Genomic DNA, 23845 nt, shown 5'->3' on the forward strand with positions numbered 1-23845 from the left:
ATAAAGAATTTTGCTTCTACATTCTCCAGGAAACCTGGCTCTGAAAATTAGTTGTTAGCCCATGCTGAGCTTCATGCAGCTGCTAGTTTCAAACTGTCTTTGACACGTCTGCACAAGTTGTGTTGACTCTACATAGATGCTTACTAATGAGGTAATTCTGTAAGGAGACACTGGCAATCTGCAGAAAAGAAACAGTCAAAGCTGGGCTTTGAAATTACTTTAAATTATTTATGAAAACTCTTAAACTGAGATCAGTAATAATTTTCAGCTGAAGACCTCAAAGAATTTCTGCAGCTGATGTTTCATCTCCCCCTGATGAGGCAAATACTAGACATAAAGCCACATTCAGCTGTAATACACAGCCTTGAGCTCCCATTTGTGTTCATTCTTGCTTCTTAGAATCATAGCGATAAGTGATATACTTGGAAAATGTGTTTGAAAAGGTTGTGGGAATTATCACAGTTGGTAAACTCTGCCAGGTACTCCGACTGAAACCTTTTTGTAAGTACCTGTTCATTACTTTTATTCAAATGTTTATTGGAAAAAAAGTCCGGCTTTCTAAAAGTTTAGAGCACTAATAATTTCTGGATCTATGAAGCAGCATATGTACCTACAGTGTGGCTTAAATAGAACTTGGTGCATTGTTGTATTCTTGAAACTGCCACCATTCGAAGGTGGGATGAACCTCTTTTGACAAATAGACAATAGACTTCTCCAGGTCCCTAGAATTTACCATATGCAGATGTGACTGGAATTATCTTGGATCTGTCTGTGCTGAACATCTCAGTGCTATCTTGTGTTTAAAATAGACATGATAAATACTCCCCTTTGGAGCTCTGTTGTGGGGTCCATTCCAGCAGTAGGTCCCTAAAGCATACCTGGATAAGTGTGCTGCACACAGAACAGCGTCTATTTCTTGTTAGCATTCCAGAGGAAGAGTGCCTCTTCCCTGTCTCCCCATTTGTTCAGTTATCTAATCAGAGCATGCAGTTCATAACATCCAACTTAAGTATTTAACTCCCTCTCCATGCTTCAAACGTATCTTAAACATATGGCACTAGATTCCACCTAAATGTATGTAGTGCCTCAGAGGATGTACTGAAAGCGTGAGCCCTGTAAAGTTACCCTGGCTAGTTCTGAGTGAGCTAGCTGAAGTATCAAGAGATACAAATTTGTGCAGCATAAAGCTTCTCCTGGGCTTACATGTATTGCTTTCACAACGCAGTACAACCATAGCAATATAGCTTTCAGGACCTAAGAGAACTACTCTACCAATAGCTTAGCTATTGCTACATTTTCTGCATCTCCATTGAAGAAATTCCCAAATCTCTTTTGGATCTAAGTGTTATTTTTCTAATAGAAAAAGGATATGTTTCTTGTAGTGTTATTGTATGATACAGCAAGACATAAGCTAATGCATTACTGATCACTTGAACAAATATTATGAATGTATTTTTTTTCAAAGGTGTTTTTCTTCATAAATATTTTTTACTGTTTAGACTTTACAGACTTCAGTGTTGAGGATGTTTTCAGGGCATATTTTCCTAGTTATGTATGAACTATATGAATTTGTAAATTTAGTGCATGATAGCAATTCAGTGAACTTGCAGTTTCTTCTAAATCCTAGGTAAGCTTAACATTTAAATTCATTCTCATCTATCCTTCATTGCAACTACTGTGGTTAACATGATTTGAAAGCATTATACAAAGCTGTTTTAAAAAATAATTAACATTGCAACAGGATACTTCAGGGCATATGTGATTCTATATCTTAAATCACTCACTACTCCGCATCATCTGAGGCTTTCTAATATTACTGAAGTGCAAAGTTATTCCACATGAGAACCTCACTAATTGTTATTTAATGCATTCCCAAAAATACTGTTCAACAAACAAAATAACTTACAAATCATGACATGTAATGTGGTAAAACATTCACCTTGATGATCCAAAGGCAAAAATAAAACACTAGCAGAGTAAAAACATCACGTAGCAATGGGAATGCATCACAGTATCATGGTAATCTTAAATATGACGCAAAAAAGACAATGTATCTCTAAGAAAGTAAATGCCTGCAATGTACACATGAGGAGCAAAATATAGTTGGGACAGTATTAAAGAAAGAAATTATTTTTTGATCTAATCCTGCATTTACTATTATATGTGGTAGCAACTATTGGGAAAACCCTCATAAAAGGCAAAAATTACTTAGTTCTATACCTGACAGTGTTTAGGGTACCTTTTTGTAGTCTTTGTAGTTCATTTATCAGGCCAAAGCATTAAAGAGACAACTGCATTGCATACAACTTAGAATAACGTGATCCGTCTCCTTCCCAGGGTGAAACCTGTCTTTGTGTAGATGGCCAGCATAGATATGACTTACATATAAATTATTAACATATAGCATTAAACACAAAGACTAAACGGTACTATCTGTGTAACCCTGTTTAGGTTAGCAGTGTCTGTGATGCTTTAGTTACTGTAATAGACTCCATTGCAAAGCAGTACACCAGTACAAACTCACCTGTAGGGTAATTTTAATATTACTTTGGATCACATAGATAGCACAGTTCTAACTTGAACTATTTTCTACTTTTTCCTTGTGTAAGAGGAGAGAAATCATTGTTTTATATATTCCATTGCACTTCAACAATCAACTGGTCCAAGTGGTCAGGCAGTTGGACTAGGTGATCATCATAGGTCCCTCCCAACTGAACTACTCTATTCTAATTAGAAAAAATCAGGAGCCCTACTATACACTGAATATAAATCCATCAACATATTGCATAGGATGTCTTTATGCTCAGATGTTTATCAAATCCATGTATCAGTGCCCTACTTGGTAAATCTCAGATGCAGATTTTGAGCCTACTCATGTTAAAACCGATTTTATAATTTTCTGTGTACTTAAAAATATAGCATCCACCCAGGCAGATGCCTTTTATTATTGTCATCCAATTTGCTTTAAGATCATCTGCTGATGAGAGTAGAGAATGCAACTAGTTGTGATATAAAGTAGTGCTCTCCCAGTTGTGCTGTTAACTAGCTGTGATTTTAGCAAATTGCATAATCTCCGGGCAGCGAGGTTATTTAACGTGAGAAATAGAAATAATAATTTTAATTTCTTTATGGTGGTAACATTTTACTATTTAGAAATGCTCCCTGAGCTCCTTAGAGAAAAGGTGTTAACAAAATGCTTACTGTTCCTCTTGTGTATTTATAGATGAGGTGTGTATAGTGTTTTTCAATTAAATGCGCAGTTTAGATGGGCACAAAAACCTGTCCCTGTGCCTACAGCAATACTTTCAGTGGCTATATGCATGTGTGTGCATGCTTCCCAAAACCTCACCCACATGCTGGAATGCAAACACAGAAAAGGCAACTGTTCAACAGGATGCGATGTAAACTGATTGCCTGCTCTGAAGAAAAAAATTACATACAGATTTAGTTTTCATTTAAACAAAATTTAGAGTCATATAATAATTCCTTGTTTTATCCTATACTACAAGGGTAAAAACCTGATTTTTATCATGTCTGCTCTACTGGCAGAATAGAACAGCTCAGCTTTCTAATATATTTTAATGATGCATCATAAAATTAATTTAACAAGGAAAACACCCTTCAATTCCATATTCTATTTCACACCTACTTTGCACAATATTATTCAAAACAACTACTGTGTGATACAGTATGATTTTCTATGTACAGAACTACATTAAGAGAGCATTCAGGTTACATCCTTAAATCACGAAATGCCACTAATATGCTGTTATATATGAATAAATTTAAAAAGAAAGACTTTGTAAACAGGCAACAGTGAAAAATATCGTAAGACTCCTGTGGTTTGTTTAACACTTCTAATAGCTTTCACCACAGGCAATAATGGGCATACCTGTTTGAAAATCATACGGTCTATTAGGTTTCTACAGCATCTTTCATCCCAAAATATTTGTATTCCACATTTCTGGCAACCTCTTGAACAGAGGAGAGCAACCACCAGCACTATCCTACTGTGTGGGTAGAGGCATGGAGATTTTTCCAAAGCCATCTAGGACAACTCCTGACTGTTATGAAAAATGCCATGGGATGTTACTGCTTTTTCAGAACAGGCAGGATTTTGTTTTTAGTAATTTAACTTGTATGAAAAACCCATGCTTAGTAAGGTGGCTGGCACTTCATGTCTCCACCTAAGGTAGAGGTTCTCCTTCAAATAGCAGTTGGAATTAACAGTTCTCACAACAAGCATAACTTGAAGGTTATGCTAACTGTAAGCAGAACGGGGTATTAATCTGCAAACATTTGTACTGAATATACAATGGTACCAAGTACATTCACTGAGTGCAGCGGGTGGCGGGTTGTCACGTGGATTAATGCCTCCAGCTAATGATTGTTTTACCTCAAACCATAGACAAAGGATGACATTATTGCAACTGTGCAATTAATAACCTGCCACTTTGTTAACTGCTACAATGATATCTTCACAGATAAGCTTGAAGAAACTAGGGAACTTTTCTTTAAATGTTCTTTCTTTGCACTATTCAATAGGAGAGACATCAATAGTGTATTAATACCCCATTTACTCGATATTCCCTCTTGCAGCCTTCTGTTTATTGTGTATGAGAGTTACATTTGCTTTATATGAGCAACATTTTGAGTTCAGGACAAAGATGTGAACTTTTTAAAAATAAAAGCGTAAGAAAAGAGAGTTTGACTCTGTCATCATCTTACGAAACTTGAACACAGAACTGATTTTCTATTTTTAAAAACCAAAGTGCCATAGGAGTCTAGAATTTGTTTTTAAAATCTGAGATCCCTATGACAAATGGTATTTCATAAACCCCACTATTTTAAGTGTAGTCATCATAAAACTCACTGCAGAACATGGCCTGCAGGCACTCAAGTTTAGAGCCTACAGTGTTTCTAGGGATCAGCATTTCAGACATGTTTAGTTAACAACCGAGATTTGAATAAGACTAGAGGAAGTGTAAGAAGATAAGCATAACCTCTCTCCTCTTAAGTGTGATTGGCATTATTCGGTTAACTGCTTTTTTAGATAATTCCCCAATCTCTATTGGAAATTGCCACCAATAACTTTTTTTAGGTCATTTCCCTGATGTCACTTTTCTCCCTGGCACTGCTGAGTTTCTGTGGTTACCCCATGTGAGCTATTCCATAGACTGCAATCTTCATGGCATTAGTACTTGCCAAAAGAATTAGACTATGGCATATAGTGATTTTCAAATGAGATTTTGAAGAGAATGGTACAACAGTACCTTGTCTGTTAGTGATCTAGCAAAGTTTATGAGAAGGGATGACAACATCACACCAAATTATGTAATTATTCTAACTAATATACAATCAACTACGATGGTCTTCAGTTCAGTTGGAACAGCACTGTAGTGTTGAATCATTCACACCTTGGGAGTTTCATTACCATTTAGAAGATGCAGTCACTTCATAGTTTTGACCAAGAAGTACCGGGTTGGAAACATGAAGTTCTTTAGTACTTAAACTGAGGCTGCAGTCTGAATGCAGAAAGTTACCCTGCCCTTACTGTAGGAACAGTCAACATACAAAGAAATTATTTGTCAACCTTCATCCTAACCTAGGAAGTGGCCAAACTGTTTGAGGAGCGTGAGAAAAGAAAGCGGACTGCCAAAAGAGAAAAAGGGTCAGAGACTTACAGAAGGTCTTTAGTGGGGTTGTTCTTGAGATTCTTCTTACTGATCAATTTGTTGAACACCGTCTCTTTGAAAACTGAACCATGGAAAATCCATCTGACTCATCAGTGATTAATTTTTTGGTTTAAGAAATGTACACTGATTAACGGGGCGTGCCTGATAATGGCATGTGGTTATTCAGGGTGTGAACAACCTCTAGGGTCTGACAAAACAGGCAGCTTCAGGGTTATTTAATCTATTGAGGAAGGAGAAAATGAAAGCAGAAAATGTTTATTGAAGAAGCACAGTACAAATGAGAAGGGCATACAGGGAGAAGCAAAATGTTGTTATAGGATCTGTATTATACTATATACAGTATTATGCTAGACAATGTCCATATTAGGAATAATATTAAAATAGCATGGTCAATTATAACAATATCTGGGCAATTATTTTTGCCCAGATATGTAATCTCAGAACTAGTCAGAAAAAGGGCATTTATGCTAGAATGCAGTGTTCTACTTTTTCCGTGTGGGGAAAAAAAAAAAAAAGGTGTAAACGCTTTGTCCGTTGGCTGTTTTCCAACTTCTGTTAAGCACTGGCCAAAATATTACCTGCATAAAGGGTTGGATGTTACTGTGCAGCATCATGTCCCGACCCCCCGGCGCGGCTGGGGAGGTGCTCCGTGCTGACACGGGCGAGTAGCGCGGTCCTGCCAGGTCTGCTCACCGGGTACTGGCCAGGGAGCAGCCGGTCACACAGAAAAGGCTCCAGTGCCGTCATGCTCAAAGCGCAAAGCGAAGACCGTGCCCGAAACCGCTCCTAACACCGGCACTCAGGTACCGGCGGCACGGGTGGGTCCCGCTGCAGCCGGCGCGGGGCCGCGGGGGGCAGCGGCGCGGAACCTGCCCCGCACACGCCCGGCCCTGGGCGGCGGGCGCAGGGCGAGCGGCCTCCGGGCCCCGGGCAGGGCGCTGGGCCGGGGGGCGCTGGGTTCCCACCGCGGGGCCTGGCCGCCGCCCTCGCCCCGGGCGCCCCGCCCGGCTCTCCCCACCTGCGGGGGCTTCGCCCCGCGCCCTGGTGGCTGGAATGGGGAAGGGCTGAGCCCGAGGCGGCCGCCGGGACACTTTGCTCGGGGAGAGGAAAATTCCAGCCGAGAGGAGCGGAGCGGCCCTGCCCTGCCCCCGCTGGCCGCTGACAGCCCGCGGCCGGGGCCGGGGCCGGGGCCGAGCGGAGTCCCCGCAGCGGCCGGGCTGCCACTGGAGGGGGAGACGGGTGCGTGGGGGCGGCCGGCAGCGAGAGGGAGGGAGGGAGGGAGGGAGGAGCTGGGACGGGAACAGGGAGTCTCTGTTTCTCCGCGGGTGCCGGAGCGGGGAACACTCCGCGTTTCAAGTTTCTCGCCGCGAAGTGGGTTGTTTTGCTTTTGTGTTCTTTGGTTTGTTTGTTTTGTTTTGTTTTTTCCACCTCCGCGCAAGGTGTGGTCAGCGAGCGGCCGGCCCGGCGCAGGCAGCCCCGCGCAGCCCTGTCCGTGGCTGCCGCCGCCGCCCCGGGAAGACGCCCCATGGCCGCGCTGTAAACAGCGGGGAATGCCCGGGCTCGGGGGCTCGGCGGCGCCAGAGCGGGGCCATCTTCCTCCGCCTGTCCCGAGCAGGTGAGGTGGGAGCCGAGACGAGGCGAGGCGGGTCCCCGCGGCTGCGCCCGCCCTGCCACCGAGAGCCGCCCTCCGCTCCCTCAGCCGCCGGCATGGACGGCCGCGCTCAGCCGGCGGCCGCCGCACCGCCCTCGGGGTAAGCACTGCTCGCCCCGCCGGTGGGAGGCGCGGGCGCCCCCCGGAGTCCGCGGGGCAGCCGGCGGGGAGCCGCGGTCACGCCGGGCCGGGTGCGGGGCGGGGGAGGCTGGTGCTGTGCGCGCCCGGCTGTGAGGTGCAGCGTCTCGGGGGGAACCGGGGGCGAGAGGCGGCTCCCCAGCGTTGGGGGGCGGGTGCGTGCGCCCCGTCCCGCGGCGGCCGGGGCGAGGCGGAAGCTGCGGCGGCCGCGCCGAGCCGGGAGCGGGGAGGCGGAGGCAGCGGGAGCGGCGCGACCGTTAAACGGCTGCGGCGGGAGCGGGCGGGCCGAGCGCCGCCTCCCGCGCCCCGACGGCAGCGGGGCTGGCTGCCCTGGCTGGAAGCGGGCTCTGCGGCGGGACAAGCGCGCCGGGTCGGCGGTACCCGGCTGAGCAGCGGCGTGTCCCTGGGGGCTGCCGCACCAGCCCTCGCCCCTGCCCGGGGGCATTTCGGCGGGGACGGGCCGTGGGCTGCCGGCGTCGCCGCCGGGCGGCCAGGAGCCGCCTGTGCGGTACCCGTCGGGCTCGGCCCGTCGGGGAAATCGCCGTAACGCGGAGGGGACCGGCCCGCCCTCCCGTCAGGTGTGCGCGGGGCGGCGGGGGGGCCTCTGCCTGGGAGGGGGGGTGGCGGTGTGGGAGAGCTGGGCCCTTCCCGGGGCCTTGGAAACTGCCCGCCTTGGAAGAGGGAGAAAAAATAAACAAGCAGCGTCTGTTGGAAGAAGGGAAAGGGTGGGTGTGTTTGCTTTTACAGGTTAGGCTCCTCCGACAAATTGCTTATAGTCTGTCAGAAAGTGTAACTTTAAAGAATGTGTTTTTAAATTTAAGTAAAACTTCCCCACTTACAGCTCAGGAGCAGGAGGACTTCCCGTTGAGTTAAGCAGTCAGGTGTGTTTGAAGACAATTAATTCAGTCAGTAACTTCAGTAGGAACTTGAGGGTTTCAAAATACTGGCAAGACTGCTGGAGTTATCTGTAAATAGAAGGGACAAAACACATGGTGAGCGTATTTTTTTAACACCAAGACTTTCTTGAAGCTTCTGTATTATATGCAAAAATGGATTAATTGGATTTCTGACCAAGTGAATGCAGGATGAACAGCTGCAGCTGATGGTAACTTACTCTAGTATTTGCAGTAGCAATCAGATCAGTTTCAAGTCATGTCTGTAGTGAATATGGAAGACTCGTAGAGGAGGGGTATTTATTCACTTAGGGCCTTGTGGCAATTCCACGTTTACATATGGCGATTGAGAAATGAAGTTTGTGGTGTTAGTCAATGTAGAAGGTATAATTACAGTATAGATAATTATTGCATTTTTAAGACTTTGGGTGCGTAAGCACAGTTGAAAGGATTGAGCATAGGATAATAGAGCACGTAACCAGGTTAGGAAGTGACTAAAACAGTATGTCTTGAAGGGCCTCAGTTTTACTTGTGGGCAGGAACATGAAAACAAGCAAAAAGGCACAATTAAAATGTTGGTTATTCTGACAGTTTCTCTAGGCCTGTTGCCTGCCATAAAGCAGTTGGTTATACTGAATTTTGGCTGCTGCTTGTCTTATCTAAGTCAGGAAAAGTAGTCTGTTCCCTTAATGTGACTTCAAGCATCTGTCAGCATTCACATCTCAGTTTTGAAAAAGATGTAGCTAACAGCAGTGCTCATTTGCGTTAGCCCTGCGGATATATTTTCAGGCCTTTTATCAGCTGTTCCCATGTAATTTGGTACTTAGGAAATAAATTTACCATTCTTTTCTTGTTACAACAAGAGTTCTTTATTGGCAGTCTTAATTACTTCCTGAAGATGGTCTCATTTGCTCATTCAAACAGTGGATTTGAGGAAAAAAATCTGGATATACCAGCAAAAGTGGCAACTCCCAGTTTACTGAAAATGATCCACAGATACTGCTTACTATTCAAAAATGTACTGCAGTTCTCTCTCTGACACGATAGGAAAAATTGTGCAATCTGGGAAGAATTTCAGTTGAAATAGCAATTTTCTTTAAATGTATTACCAAATGATGTGATACTGCATTCTATCTCTTCTTAACTTGTCTAGCCAGGTGGAGAACATTGTTAATCTGCAGCTGAAAATTGTTTACCAGCAAATGGGTTCTTAAATCACTGTTTGAAGTTATGCAGTGTAATTACTGATAACTCTTCACAGCTTAGAAAGTCTATTTATACTAACTGCCAAGAAGGCTAGAGGCGTTAAAGGTGTTTTGTGAGTTTTCAAGCCTATTTAGCCTTGGAACTTCTCTATAATTTAATCATCAGTGACTCTTCAATATAGAATTTTGTTATCAGTTCTATGGGGATAAGCTTCAGGAAAGGATTCTGTAATTATATCCGGGAAGACATCTTTTTTGCATGCAGGGGTAGGCTTTTCTATTGAAGAATTGTTTATTAAAACCAGTTGTGGATAAAAATGTGTGCTTGAATTTGGGAAAAATAAGCCAATTTATTCTCGTTGTACAATCAAGTTAAATCAGTAAAGATTTTTAAAAAACAGCCTATGCTGGATTTTTTTTTTTTTTTTAATACTATGAATAGAAGGTGTGCCCAGTAACTGGCTGGAAATTTTTGGAATACAGTGAATAGAAGGTGTGCCCAGTAACTGGCTGGACATGACACATAGTTTCTTCTGGTAGCAGAAGAAACTTGGCTGGACCTACTTTTAAGGCATTTTATAGCTCATCTGTCTTGCCCTGAGTCTATCGTGCCTTGAGTCTGAGCAGTGTTCATGACAGGGTGTTCCTGCCAGGCCAGTTGACACAGTCTGCTCCTGTTTATCACAGAGCTGAATTGGTTTTATGTATTGGATGCATTACAGGATGGTAGGAAAATGTGTGTTTTAATACTTAAAAAAAAAAAAAAAAAGCGGCTGTGGTTGGTATCCCATCTCTTGAATGCAGTTTTCCTGCTGTTGCTGGATAGCAAATCCAGTACCCTGGAGTAAATCAAGTTTTACATTACCAAGTAGATTTCGCTAGGTGACATAGGCTTTTACCATGAAGAACTGTATGTACTGTAGTTTAATATGCTGTTAAAATATTGGAGCAAATGGGATTTTGGTAAATGCAAGATTGATTTCCTATGAAATATTAGAATGCACATTGAGGTCCACTTTTAATTCAGTTCTAATCAGGTTCTGAGAATTTTACATTATTCCATTTGTTCCCTTAAATCATATTTAAAGCTATATTCTTACTTTCAAAATAATAGTTCTGACCTGCTTTACCTAAGCAAACCCCCTTTGTTTTGTCATTTTCTTTTTGTGTGTCTAATGAAAACATGCTTAGGAGATACAGCTGCTCTCCAGGGGCTGAAAATAGAGATGGTTGTATCTCAGAGGAGGGGAAGAGCCAAACTGAGTTTTGGTTAACTTACTGCCAGGAACACTCCTCACATGTGTCTTCATGCTCCTGTTCCCTTGCTTGGCCTAGTGAATATATTTGAAAAGTTTAATAAGAAGAACAGGAGAAAAGTCTTTTTCCCATGGTTAGGTCTGTCTCAGGAAGTGAGAGATGTTTTCAGAAAGAACACGAAATTTAGCTTTTCTCTTGTGTGTGTAACCGTTGAGTTGTTATCAAATCATTTCAATCAGATTATGGATCTCTGGAGACATCAGCTGTGGCTCAGTGTTGAAAAGTGTCTGGCATTAAGCTTAGAATGCTGTTTTGAGCTCTCTTCCTCTCTTTCAAGTTGTCAGTTGAGTCAGTTCACAACATAGCCACACGTTTGTTCAAGTATAAATGAAAGTTCTCCCTGTTGTGACATGTGGGATGGGACAGAAAGTGTAGCAATAGCTTCAAAACAAGCATTCTATTGCCAAGCCACAGCAGCAGGTGGGGGAGGTGTGTCTGAGTTTGCTCAGTTTGGTGAAATTTAGGTCAGGGCTGAAACTACGTTTTTATCTTGCAATGGATTAGCTGTTGCTATTGCTCTGTATACTACTTCATTGTATACACATTTTTATGAATAAATGCAAGACTGTTTGTACTTATGCTACTAAATGGTAGCACTGTCTAGGATCAGAAGTTAGGCTGTCACGAGTCTAACAAGTAGTCCAATATTAGATGTGCTTTATCTCTTAGACCAAGAACTTCAAGATAAATAGTTAGCTCATTTTTTTTTCTCACCCCCATGACCCTGATGAAGATCAACTAATTGAGCAATAATGAAATGGAAAGAACTTTGAGAATTTGTGATCATAGAGTTCGTTGGATATTTGAAATGACGAGTTAGCTACTTTGTGGGTGGATGCCCTTCATGAGCCACTTGAATGCTAATCATTCCAGGGGGTAATTTGCCAACTGTGTTCTGAATATACACCTAATAGTTCTTGAGGTGATTATGTTTTCTTTTTAATGTATCTACCTTAACCAAGGCAGTGTGAAAATAGTTGTATGACACAGTGGTGCCATGAACTGAATGTTTGTCAAGTCTGAAGTCATAGCTGGGTGCTTATGGAGGAGTCAGTGGTAATGTTCACTGTTGGAGTATGTTGCTGTGGGAATGAGATCAAGGAAACATTAGGGGGTTGAGGAATGTGGATACTAGAGTGAAAAAATGTGTGGGAGGGTAATACACAAATAGAGAAATCAGCAGAGTTACTTCAGAGCTTTGTCCAAGTGTGGTGGTGTCCTGTGAAACGGAAAAGCGAGAGCTAGTTAGGTATCAAAAGCATGTGAGGGGAAAAAGTGCTTGAGACAGGAAGGTGGGTTTCAGTGTTATTTTAGGATAGGTTCTTTTCTTGCTATTGTTAGTGGATTTTTTGGGTGAACTTTAAGGGAGATTACAGTGTTTATGTAAAAAATGACCTTCAGGTTTATGTTGAGTAGATGCATCTATGTTGGGTGGAAGAAGGAAAGATCCCACTGTAGGCGACCAAAAGCTTAGATTCCAGAGGAAACTGAAGATCTTTACGGGATTCCTGTCATCTGACAGATAAATTAACTCACCAGGAATATTTAAAAGTCACAAACAGTTTCTTCTGTAATCTGGCAACATCTAAATAGGTCTCCTTTCATGAAGTCCAGTACTGCTTCTGACTTTCTTGACTGTAGATTGGAAGAAAGTTTTCAAGCATGCAAGTTTTTCTAGCTTGACTGCTGTTATTTCTAGCTGCCACTGTTGTAGTTTCATATGTGCTGGGGAGCAGCAGATGCCAAATTATCCAGCCAGACATTGGAGTTGTAACAATGTTAGCCTGCTCAACTAAATTATTTTTTTTTCTAGAAATTAACAAGTCAACATGATGACTTGCTCTGCTAATGGAATGCCAGGTGTCTTTTATGGCTGCTTGCAAGTTAAAACAGATCTGATTGTGTGCTTTCTTTTCACCTGGCTCTCACTTGCTTCCCCAACAGCTGACCTGCTACTCTGACTTAAGTTCACATAGCTACCTGCTGTTTGAGGAAGAGTTGCTCTTTACTGTATTTGCTGTCCCTATGTACTACCCTAAAACTCAGAGAGTTGACGTCAGGGCATTAGAGGATGACAGGAAGCCAAAATGTTGGCTCCTAGGTTCCTGTAGAGTTCTGTGGCAATGCCCAGTGTTAACACAATGAAGAGAAAGCTCGGACTGTGCAGCATTCGACAATGGAGAATTCAAGGGGGAAAACCACCGCTGCTGTTTTGAGCTGTAACAAGCAATTGAAAACTTGAGGTTTTACCTGTATTCTCTCTTAAGGTAAGGTCCCACGATTAAAAATGCAACTCTTTGTATGAAAGTAAACTTACGCATTTACTAACTGGGGTTCCAGTAGATGCGTTCTGACTTAATATCTGCATAGTGATGGATTAGTGGATAAAAGTGCGTTTTTTTCATAGTTTAAGAAACATTTTTTTTATGCATCAGAATACCATGGGAATCTTTATAGAATTGAGAGTTCATGGATTTGCTTTTTATTTGCTAGAAGGCTATCCAGTTCAGAAGGGGCATGTACGCTTACGTGTATCTTTTGGTGTTTCTAAGGATGGGTCCCTAATCTATCTATGAAATGCCTCCCTGGGGAGTTTGCATATACGTCAACTGTGCTGCAAGACTAGGGTTGTCAGGATTACTATTTTCAGTTAAAGAAAATAGAGCACATGACTATTTTTAGCTAGGCATAAGCTTTCTTTTGTGAGAAAGCACTGGTTTTGTTGGAAGCTTTAGTTCTACAGAGGTTTCCATTGAAGAAATAGCTTCCAAGCTGTACTTTCTTAGCTGCATTTTAAAAATGCTTTCTGCACATTTCTTTGAATTTTATTTCTGTTCTGGAAATGTAGCTACTTGGTTTGGAAAACATAGATCAATCTTATTTAAAAACAGACAAATAAACAAACTTCCGCTTCTCCCCAAACAGTGCAAACAATTTCTCTATGATAAACAAGAAATGCTGTGAGCTTGAGTTTTTCTCAAATGCCAACAATGGTACAGTTTTTGTTCTTTGCCCTGCATTTCTCATACAAAGTGATACTGTCTTAATTAAAAAAACTCCACTACTCTCTTAAAATAACAGCATTAGAAACATGGGTATTTTTCTTTAAAATCAAATCTCTTTCAATTTAATATTCCTGAATATCGATTTATTATTTTGAAAACCTTGTTCTTTTCATGGGCCTTGGTTTCCTGTTGGGAATTAATTTTTCCTTTTGGTATTGTACCTGGCTTTCATGTCAGACCTTCAGATGCATTTTCTTCCAAAGACTAAGGCTCTGTACATACATTTTTAGCAGGTAACTTTTAGATGTTTTGCTATAGGAAAGGCATAAGTATCTTTCAGTTGTCCCTATAATACGAATGTATTCTTGACAAAGTTGCCCGGAGGGAGTGCTTTTTCTATTCGCAAAATGAATTGGTTTTTTACTGTATGTTGCATCCAATTTGACTTCAGGGTTTGTTTGTTTGTTTGTTTTTAGTTTGATGTCCTGGGTGCTTTGCTGAATAAAATGAGGTAAATAGGAATGTTCAAGGATATGGGACCATCAGTAGGGTAACAGTGGAAACTTTGTGTTACTAATGCCCAGATACTTTTTATGGGTAGGTATCAAGGTAATTAGAAGAGCAATAGGGAAGAATGCAGTGCATCAAGTTTGGTTTTTGTCATTTACTATTTTGCCATGTGTTTAAGTATCATTGTATTGCTTTTGACTTTTGTAAAACCTAGTACAGTCCTTCTGTACTGTCAAACTAGACCAGCGAAACAACTGGATATAATACTGGAGGTAGAAGATAATCTACTGAGGTATCTATTGTTTAACTGTTCTTGTGACAGGGATGTTGAAAGCATTTTTTACTTGGGAGGAACAGTGTTTTGTCTCTGGATCCAGGAAAAAAACACAGAGGAGCCAAAATGTCTGTCAGTAACAAAGTTGAGAAAGCAAATGTTTACAACTCGTCATGCTAGGTTGTAACCCCCTTCAGGGAAAAATTAAGTATGTCTTCACAAGTAGCTGTGGACTTAAACCTTTTGTTTTTTTTTTTCATTAAAAATGCATGTTGTGCAGAATTAAATATGAAACCATTATGGCTTTGAGAGCATAGAAACTATTTGCATGGATGTATGTTGGTTTTAGTTCTTTAGTTTGCAAGACAAGTAAGGCGTTAGTTAGTTGATGACAATTGTGTAGTATGTGGAAATTCCAGAAGTGGAATTTCTGATGTAAAATCAGAAATTCAAGCCGTGACAGAAATCTGGGCTTTGACAATTTTTTTCTTTTTTAAGTTCAGAAACTTCAATTCCTCAAAAATCAGGTACCACTATGTTGAAAGTTGTCCCTAGGTTCCCAGACTTCCATTTCTTAAGAGTTACTGCTTTCTCCATTTACTCTATGCAGTCTCCAGACATAAACTCCTCTGTATCCTCTGCTGGTCTCTGATTCATGGTCTCTCACTTCCCCTTGCCTGCAATTTTGATCCTCTCCTTCCACCCACACTACAAAGCAGCCTCACTAATTCCATCCTTGGCACCCTCCTTGAGCTATTTTTACCTCATTTGGTTTTTAAAGTACTCACTACTTGGAGAAAGTCCTGTTTTGCTGAATCTTAAACTTCAATGTGCTACTGCTTTATTTCTACAAGCCTTTCTCATAAATCATGCTTAGGAACTTTGAAGAATTGTAACAATTCCTAAGACACCTTAACTGTTGTGATTTTAACATTTGGAAGGTAAAGTGGACTTTCCCCATCTGCTTTTATTGGTGGCAGATGCTCTTGAAGTCAACACTTGGGTTTTGGGGGATTTCCGTTTTTTTCTTCCTCTGTGTGAGGAGGAGATTCCTTCCTCCTATTACCTTAAACTGTTTTGCAGTGTATGACCCTGTCGTTAAAGCAGAAGAAGAGTATGAAAGAGTTTTAGCTTTCTGGATTCTGTTTTTCTGCATTCTTTTAAATTGTGATTTAAAAAGAACCTGGCCCTTCAGCTTGATCCTTCCATCTATTTTTTTTTCCCTGTGTCCCTTTCTGCCTGTATCTGATTTCTCTTCCCGTGATTTCACTGTGAAACTATAGATTCTTCTTTTTATTAAATGTGGCTTTGTGTTAAAATATTGTGTATCATATTTTACCTAGGTTAATGCATCTTATTCCCTTGTATTCCCATGGGCATAATGGAAGAAGGGCTTCCCAGGCCCTTTCATATGGCACTTTAAAGGGCGGTCATTGGCTGTGTTTGCAGTTGCTGTTCTCATCCGCTCGCTTATCTGCGGTTGAGTAATGCATTAGACATTGCAGGACTTGGAGCTGACATCTTAAGGCAACAGTGATAGCTAGAGAAATGAAATAGTTGAAAGGAGAAAAAAATAATTCCTAAATCAGAGTTTACTTATTACTTTGTTGGGCCAGTAGCAGTACTTTTCTTAATGCTTAATTTTCTTATGCTGTCCTTCCTCAAAATTAGATATATTTAGTTGATGTCTACATGACAAGTTATCAGGACATATGTTGTAGACATTAACTGATGTAACTGGTTCAGAATGTGTCTTTATTACTTCAGTTTCTGAATGCTTCTCTTTTGTTTGTTGTTGGTTGGTTGGAGTTTTTGGGGGGTGGGGAGAGGGGCCTGTTTTTCTAAGTGATATGTACAGGGATTAGAGGATTTTGAAATCTAGGTAACTTTTGGGTTTTGTTTTGATTGTTTTTCTGCAGTGTGGGGCACATATTCCCCTCTCCCCCGTACATATTGTTGAGACAGTCTCAACATGCCAGGCAATGCTTGCTCATTTTTATAGAAAAGCAAGGTGAAAATCTAGAAGGTATGGAGAACCAAAGCATTTTATAAGCACTTCTTCAGAGTTGACTGTCAGTAGTGAGGGGGATAGGAGAGAATCTGAAGCAGCTTATTTGGAAAAGTAATAAGCATCTGACATCACTGTCTGAACTGTTGGAATCTTTGTCTTATTTCTAAGCATCTTTCTTTGACTATTCTCATATTTCCGCTGCCCAAATATTCTTACAAACTTTCCAGTCTTCCTCCCAAAATATACTGCTGTAATGCCTCTTTATCCGTAAATCTCAGATGAATAAAGGAGAAGGAGGGAAATGCAATGAATTGTAAATGTTAAATGAAACCTTAAAAATATAAAATGATTTTATAAAAAGGAGCTATGATAGTTTTAGAAATATTCAAACAAATCAATCAGTTCTTATTTCTTCTTTCTGATGGTGTTGTTTAAGAGACTGCTTATAGGCTTCTGTCTTTTTTTTTTTTTTTTTTTCTTTCCCCCTACGTTTACTTACCAAAAAAATTTCCTGGATTCTCTGACTTCAATATGTAAAGCCTGCCAGTTAACCAGTTTACAGGATTTCTTTAATATTTTTTTTTTTTAAAGACTGCTCGCCAGCACTTAATGCAGAATGAGTTTTTATGGTAGAATTGAGAATGTTTGGAAATAATGACACATAACGCAAATGCTGGAATTTTATCCTAGACAATGGCAAGCAGTATTTTATATGCGTTGACTGTAGATGGAGATTTTAAAAATACTTGGTACTCTGACTGAGTGGTCTTGTGGAAAGATCTATATGGTGTCAGTCAAAGCTCTGTCCCTCTGCAGAAGAGGCAAATGTCCCGCATAGTCTCTCCACTAAACAACAACTGGATTTTCCTTCATATTTCCTGAATGAAATCTGTCTACATTCTGACAAGCTCGTGCTGCCTCTTCCTATTCATGTAGTAGGAAATTAAATGCCCAGTGAATTGTTTATTTTGTAAACAAATGTTTGTCAGAGCCGCTTGGAGAAACTTTAGCAATCTAAAATAGAAATACTCTTGAAAAATCCTACCCTGATTGAGAAGTGTGCAGTTCATTTGACAACAACATATTTTCAGAAAGGAAAGATGGTTGAGTATGTAGAGTTCTTTTGGTACATGTAAACAAAAGCTCTCAGATTAGGCATAATCATTTTATGAGGTTTTAACTTTCATTTAAAAATAGAATAAAAAATGAGATCTGGAAAACTCTATCTGCAGTTATTGGCCTTTCCCACATCCTGTCACATCACGTTTTAGATCTGTGTCATACACAGAATAAGTGTTTCCTTGAGTCCGTTTGTGCTATCATGTGAATAAATGCTCAATGTGATAGAACGATCTCCAGTCTGTTTGTAAAAGAGCATGTGATACTTTATAAAAGATAGGAAGGGATAGCTAAACATGGCATAGTATTTGTGGAAATTATAAAAATTCAGCTATTAAGCTCAACCCATTAAAAAACTTTTGGCTTCTGACAGTAAAATGAGATCCATCAGAAAATGTGAATCACATCCTCAAACTGATGTAGTTGGACCAGTATTATATATATACTATTGTGTTTATCTGGGGCTTTGGTTAGCAGATATTTTCAGTTAAATATTTAAGTGGCAATGAGAAAGAAGTGGTTTGGTGACTCTTTATGAGAAAGACCGATTCATTCAGAGATCTGGATATGGATTTACTTTTCTCCCCCCTACCCCTCCCACGATTTGTTGTTTTTTTTTTTTTTTGGTTTGGTTTTGTGATACTAGTCGAATAATTAACAGAGGTTGCATACCTATCTCCCTCCCTCATGGACAGTCTAGGTGGAAGGAAGTTTAAGTGTCTCATTCTGAACTGAGCAGGTTTGCTGCTGCTGTTGAGTAAGTTTGCAGCTTCTTTATGTCCTTCTGTTAGTTGTTGGTGATAAGCTGTTTGTAATCACAAAAATCTGAGGTAATTCCTTTTTCTCTGTTTAAGGTTAGGCAAGGTTTTTGTTGATTTAGGCCCCCTTCCCTTGCCTCTATTCATCTTAGGATATTCTTTTAGTTGGGGGATGTTTTTGAAGTGTCAGCTTTGAATTTCTGGATCCAAAAGACAGCCTTTCTGCTTTAAGCTAGGAGCACTATGCACTAGCAGACTCTATATCCATGTAATAAAAATTCAGAAAATTCTGGTCATTGTTGTTTTGTGTGTGTCAGAAGGACAGCCGGATGGCCATTAGCCACAACTTGAATCTCTTCTCCAACATGAAGCCGGAGTTCTTTCCATGAATTTCCTCCTTTGGGCAGTGTTTGAAACCCAACCCTTGCTTACTGGGAGAGAGAAAATGTGGCACTTAGAGAGATTGATGGGGTTTTGGTTACTGGCAGTGAGAGTTTTACTCGGTAGAGTGAGGGTGAACTTTTCAATTTCACAGTTTGCAGCTGAATTTTAGCGCTCTCTAGTTTGTGTCTTGTTCTGCTTCTATCATCTGTGTAGACAGCTGCCCATGAACTTTTTTCCAGATTGACTGCTCCATTTTTCACCATGTTATCTTTAGTTTCATAACAACATTCTGTGAAGCCCTGATGTACTGCAGCTAAGTTTGGGGAAATCGGGACAAATTTTGGAGAGGTTTTAGTAAATGAACTATCTGTGGCTTGTCCCTGACCTAGCTCTTACCACTAAGGACATGAGTAGAAGCTCTGGTCTAGGTGATGTTCTGATCTACACACCTTGTCAGTGAAACTTCTATTGTTGTAGCTGCGTTGGTAGTAATTTTGCCTGTCCTTCATCCCCACCCCACCCCAGCACTTTTTTTGGCCAGCGTAGACAAATTCAAGGTTTTCTAGAGTTCTTGAATCAGGGTCATTAGTTTCTGATGAAGAAGTTTGCTCTATATTGATATTAGTAATTGCCTTTTTGTTTCCACTGACATGCTGCTTACCACTTGCTTGAAGATAAAGCAGTAAAAAATGTGGATGTCTTGTAGATACAACTAGCAAAACATTCCTCATTTTATAAGTTTTTAGTGATTTAATGTATTCAACAAGCAACAATTTCTTCTAAAAGTGTTTTGAACAAGTACAGTGGTTAACAGTTAAGCACTCTCAGTCTTTCTATTTCTAAAGCGTGACAACATGTGAATGGCATGTTCATGAGTTACTGCATGGTTACAGAGTATGAGCATGTAAATCATTCAAAATGCTGTTTGTCTGGTTACTTTCATGGGTAGGAATGTGGAAAACACTGGATTTTTGACAGGATTCTGACTGTTGTGATAATACAGGATACAGAATTATTAAATAATAATCTGAGAGGTGTCTAATCCAAAATTTCTATACATATATTCTTTTAGGCATATAACAGAGAATCTGTTATATTTAGGGAAAACTTCTAAATCTAGAGAGAACTTACAGAGGTAGCTTCAGATCTCAGGAATTTGTGTGTGTGTATTTTAAGGGCTTTATGAGATCTTATAGCTTAGATCATTTGAGCAGTATTTCTGTTCTTTCCTCTGAAAGCCATAAGGTAGGAAAATCCTTTTTCTTTGACTTTTCTTGGGTGTTTTTATATTACTTGCTGTGTGGGAAAAGTGTGTTACTTTTTATAGTTAATATTTATAAACTTAAGTCACGTTGTTTCAAAGCACTTGGTATACATCTATATACTGTGTAGACTGGGTAGATGCCATACTAGAATTTTCAGAAGGAAAGAGCCAGGAAGATAAAATGCTAAACTGGAGGGTGCTGTTTCTCATAATGGGAAGGCACTCAGTTATAGGAACTCTGATAAATAAAGCCCATAGACAAACTGCCCAGCTGTACTTTTAAGATGAAAACAGGATGTTGGTTGTACTGCTGGAGAACTACTGTATAAATCAAAGGATATGCTATTATTGCTGTGTAAGGAAGCTGTACTCCCTTAGAGTAGTTCTGTATATAAAAGAATGGTAATTGCCATGCTTATCAAGGACTGGCAGTTCTCTTTTCCAATTGTGACCTGGTGAATCCACCTCTAGTTCATGACTTAAAACAAAATGTTGCCAGTTATTTTAATTCCCTATTCAATAGGACAAACAGAATGTGGTTATTTTTATCTCTTTATGATTCCTTAGATTGTACAAATAGAAAACCACTTTATATTCAAGCCAAAGGTGATTTACTGAGGGGGATGTAGATTGTTTGCCCAGTGCCTGTTAAACCCTGCTTGTTCAAGTTGTGTCCATTTAGTCATGTCATCTGAAAATGGCCAGCTGGCTTTCTCCTCTTGCCAGTGTTTGACCTTTCCTTCTCCTAACTGTTTTTTTTTTTTAAAGAGTTTACTTATAGTCCCTTTAAATTTTTGTTTGATAGGTTAAACCATTTTTTCTTTGTTCTCATAAGGTCTTTTAAAGCACTTCTCTGCTCCTATTCCACTCAGTGTACTGTCCTGCTGTTCCTCAATGACAACTAGAAAGGTGGTACCTTTAATTTTGTTTTTAAAATTAATAGTTCTTATGTTTCTAAGCGCTATATCCAAGTACACTTGCTCTCTTGAGGAAGGAAGTATGTCAAATTACTTTTCTGCTTTTGGTTTCCACCAGTTTATTTTTCTTTTCAGGGAAATCATAGAATTATAGAATTGTTCGGGTTGGAAAGGGACCTTTGAAGATCATCTAGTTGAACTCCTGTGGTAGATTTGTAGTACACTGTAGGATAGCCTAGATTGTTGTTTAAGAAATATATGTAAGTTTCTTTTAGGCAGAAGTAGCTGAATCTGGAACAAGTATATGGATAAAGGTTAAACTGACGTTCCTATAACGTGTGTGTGTGTTACAGAAAATTTTTTGGGATAAGTCCTCAAAACCAGAACTATTTTGGTAGAATCATTTTAGCCTAGCAGTTTACACTGGTTAGTAGAAAGTTGTCAGCCTTTCAGTATTTGTACTCAAGTGCAGAGTTTGCCTCCCTCCCTGCAGTAAGACTCCTGACCATGAATCAGATTTGAAACCAGTCCATGCTGCTGATGCCTACATGGTAGAGGAACAAAGAGTCTGATAAGAAAGTGAGAAGGCAGTAGTGAGTCAGTTATGCAGAACTGTAAGGGAAAGCAGATAGGCTTCACTCTTGAAAGAATCTTCACTCTTAAAGGCGCTACAGCATAAACAATATTGTTTCAATATTGATTATACTTTATACTGAATTATAAATTCATCTTTCAAATTTATAGTTTTCATGAAGTTTGATACTCAGAATGACTTTTCTGTTATTGACCATCACTTATCTACATTTCCCTGAAATTCAGTGAGAGAAGGATGTTGCAGGAACTGTTTAGGCTTATTTAACAAGTCGTCATAATACCTAAGGAAAAATGGGTCTATAATGTAATGTTCCAAAAGACATTTCAGCCTTGTCGTTCAGACAGTAGCACGTTTGAAATAGCAACTTCTTTAAAGGGCTAAATAGTGCTGTTATTTATATATATATATTTATGTATTGTATATATATTTATATGTATTTGGATGTACTTGGGGGGATACCATATTACATGTAGAGATATGTAATTTCTTTGGAGTGTGAATCTTTTCTGGGGCCAGAAACTAATTTAATTGAAAATGTTTGTCAGTTATCAGACATCTTAGTGTCTGTAGCAGCAGTTCATTGGATAAGGGTAGGTATTGATTTAGGGTAGACCAGTGATTTTGGAAAACGCATATAAGTTTTAAGTAGTCATGCCCTATGGTCATTAAAGATAAATTTCAAATTCTAGCCGTTCATATAAACTCACGATGTTCTTTAACAGGCCAGAAGCGTGGTTATCAGGAGGCATGCCATGGAATTACCCTGATGTGACCTTGCAAGTGGTGGATTTGAAAAGTATTAAGCATTATTTGAACTGGTCCACTACTCTGAAGGCGTCTTAATTATATTGTCAGTATTATTTTTCTTAAAACTTCTAATGAAGGGGGATGTATTCTGGAGTTCTTGTCTCAGTTATGCACTCACACAGACAGTTCTCGCTGTGCAGGTTGTATTGTATCTTAAAATGATTATGATTTGTTTGGTTTTTAAATTTTTGAGCAAGTATCACAACTTTTCATCCCCAAAGCAAATAGCTGTTGCTTTTGATTAGTAACTTAAACCTTGGCAAGTATGTAAATTCCTCAGCAGGGCACTGGTTTTGAAGAGCTACTTATGTTCCAGTGAGAAATCTTTTGAACAGATTGTTTTAGAACATGTGATTTTAATTTTTTTTAAAACTTTTTTCCTGCTTCTGTACTACATTATCTGCACTGATTTGCTTCTTTCCTTCAGGAAACACATTTGCATTAAAGATCCGGTCTTCTGTTTATTTAGTTCCTGCTGCTTATTGCTTCCATGAGGTCCTCTTTGACTTTACAATTAACAGAAGAATAACTGATATCCTGGGAATTAAGAAGAAATTAAGTACAAGGAGCTGATAAATTCTGACGAATTCTTTAACTAATCAAGCTTCTGTTTTGACTTGCAAAGATCCTCAGTAATAAAAAAAAATAAAAAGATTAAAAAACCCCATGAGGAGCATGTTTTTCAGAGTGCCTCTGGTGCTTCATGGAAGGCTTTAAACTACAAGTGTCAGGGATACCACTGATTCCTATGGTTAAATGTTGGCTTTGTCATCTGAAAAAGTTCAAGTGTATTTGCTGGAAGGTACTCTAACCTGGCCTGAGCCAGTTTTTATTTATCTGATCTGTTTTGGCTAATTGACTTTTAGGTAGAAGATTTGCATTGTACCATAGCATTTTATAATTCCAGCTGTTACACCCTGACTTCTATTTAAAATTGGTTTGCTCGTGTAAGGATTCTTGCTGCAATTAATACAATAATGAATAGTAGTGAGTATAAGACATCACTCAGCTTGCTTTTAAGCTTAATCACATGCAGCAAATCCGGTGAAATACCAGTGATAGTTCTGAGATCCTCTTTTTTTGTTTTTTTTATATTATATTATTATAATTCTGTTGGAAATAAAGATGGCTCATGAGAGAGAAAAGTGGCATATCAAAAAAAATGAAAGGGTTGATTGCAATGTTGTCTGCTTAATGTCACTTTAAATGTTTAGGCTTGGTAATTTGGTCTGATTTGAACATAACAGCGTCATGTTCGAAGGCAGAGGATGCCAAGAAAGGAAGGAGGTGATTTACATCCC

The 23845-nt window shown here is 39.9% G+C and overlaps 1 protein-coding gene across 5 annotated transcripts in view; it reads left to right on the plus strand.

Moving 5' to 3' along the window:
- The first annotated feature begins 6307 nt into the window (after positions 1 to 6307).
- COBLL1 (cordon-bleu WH2 repeat protein like 1) overlaps positions 6308 to 23845 on the plus strand; it is a 91912-nt gene continuing 74374 nt past the window's right edge. For 2 of the 5 annotated variants that reach the window (XM_074873337.1, XM_074873338.1), the window contains exon 1: positions 7006 to 7447. In XM_074873337.1, the coding sequence (XP_074729438.1) occupies positions 7404 to 7447 (44 nt within the window). In that variant the 5' untranslated portion in view covers positions 7006 to 7403. Of the gene's footprint in view, positions 6500 to 6802; positions 6936 to 7005; positions 7448 to 13060; positions 13168 to 23845 lie in introns of those variants that run through there. The other 3 variants (XM_074873339.1, XM_074873340.1, XM_074873341.1) reach the window with 3 other exon arrangements.

This window comes from Strix uralensis, chromosome 6 (assembly GCF_047716275.1).
Source record: "Strix uralensis isolate ZFMK-TIS-50842 chromosome 6, bStrUra1, whole genome shotgun sequence".
In the NCBI taxonomy this organism is placed as follows: Eukaryota; Metazoa; Chordata; class Aves; order Strigiformes; family Strigidae; genus Strix; species Strix uralensis.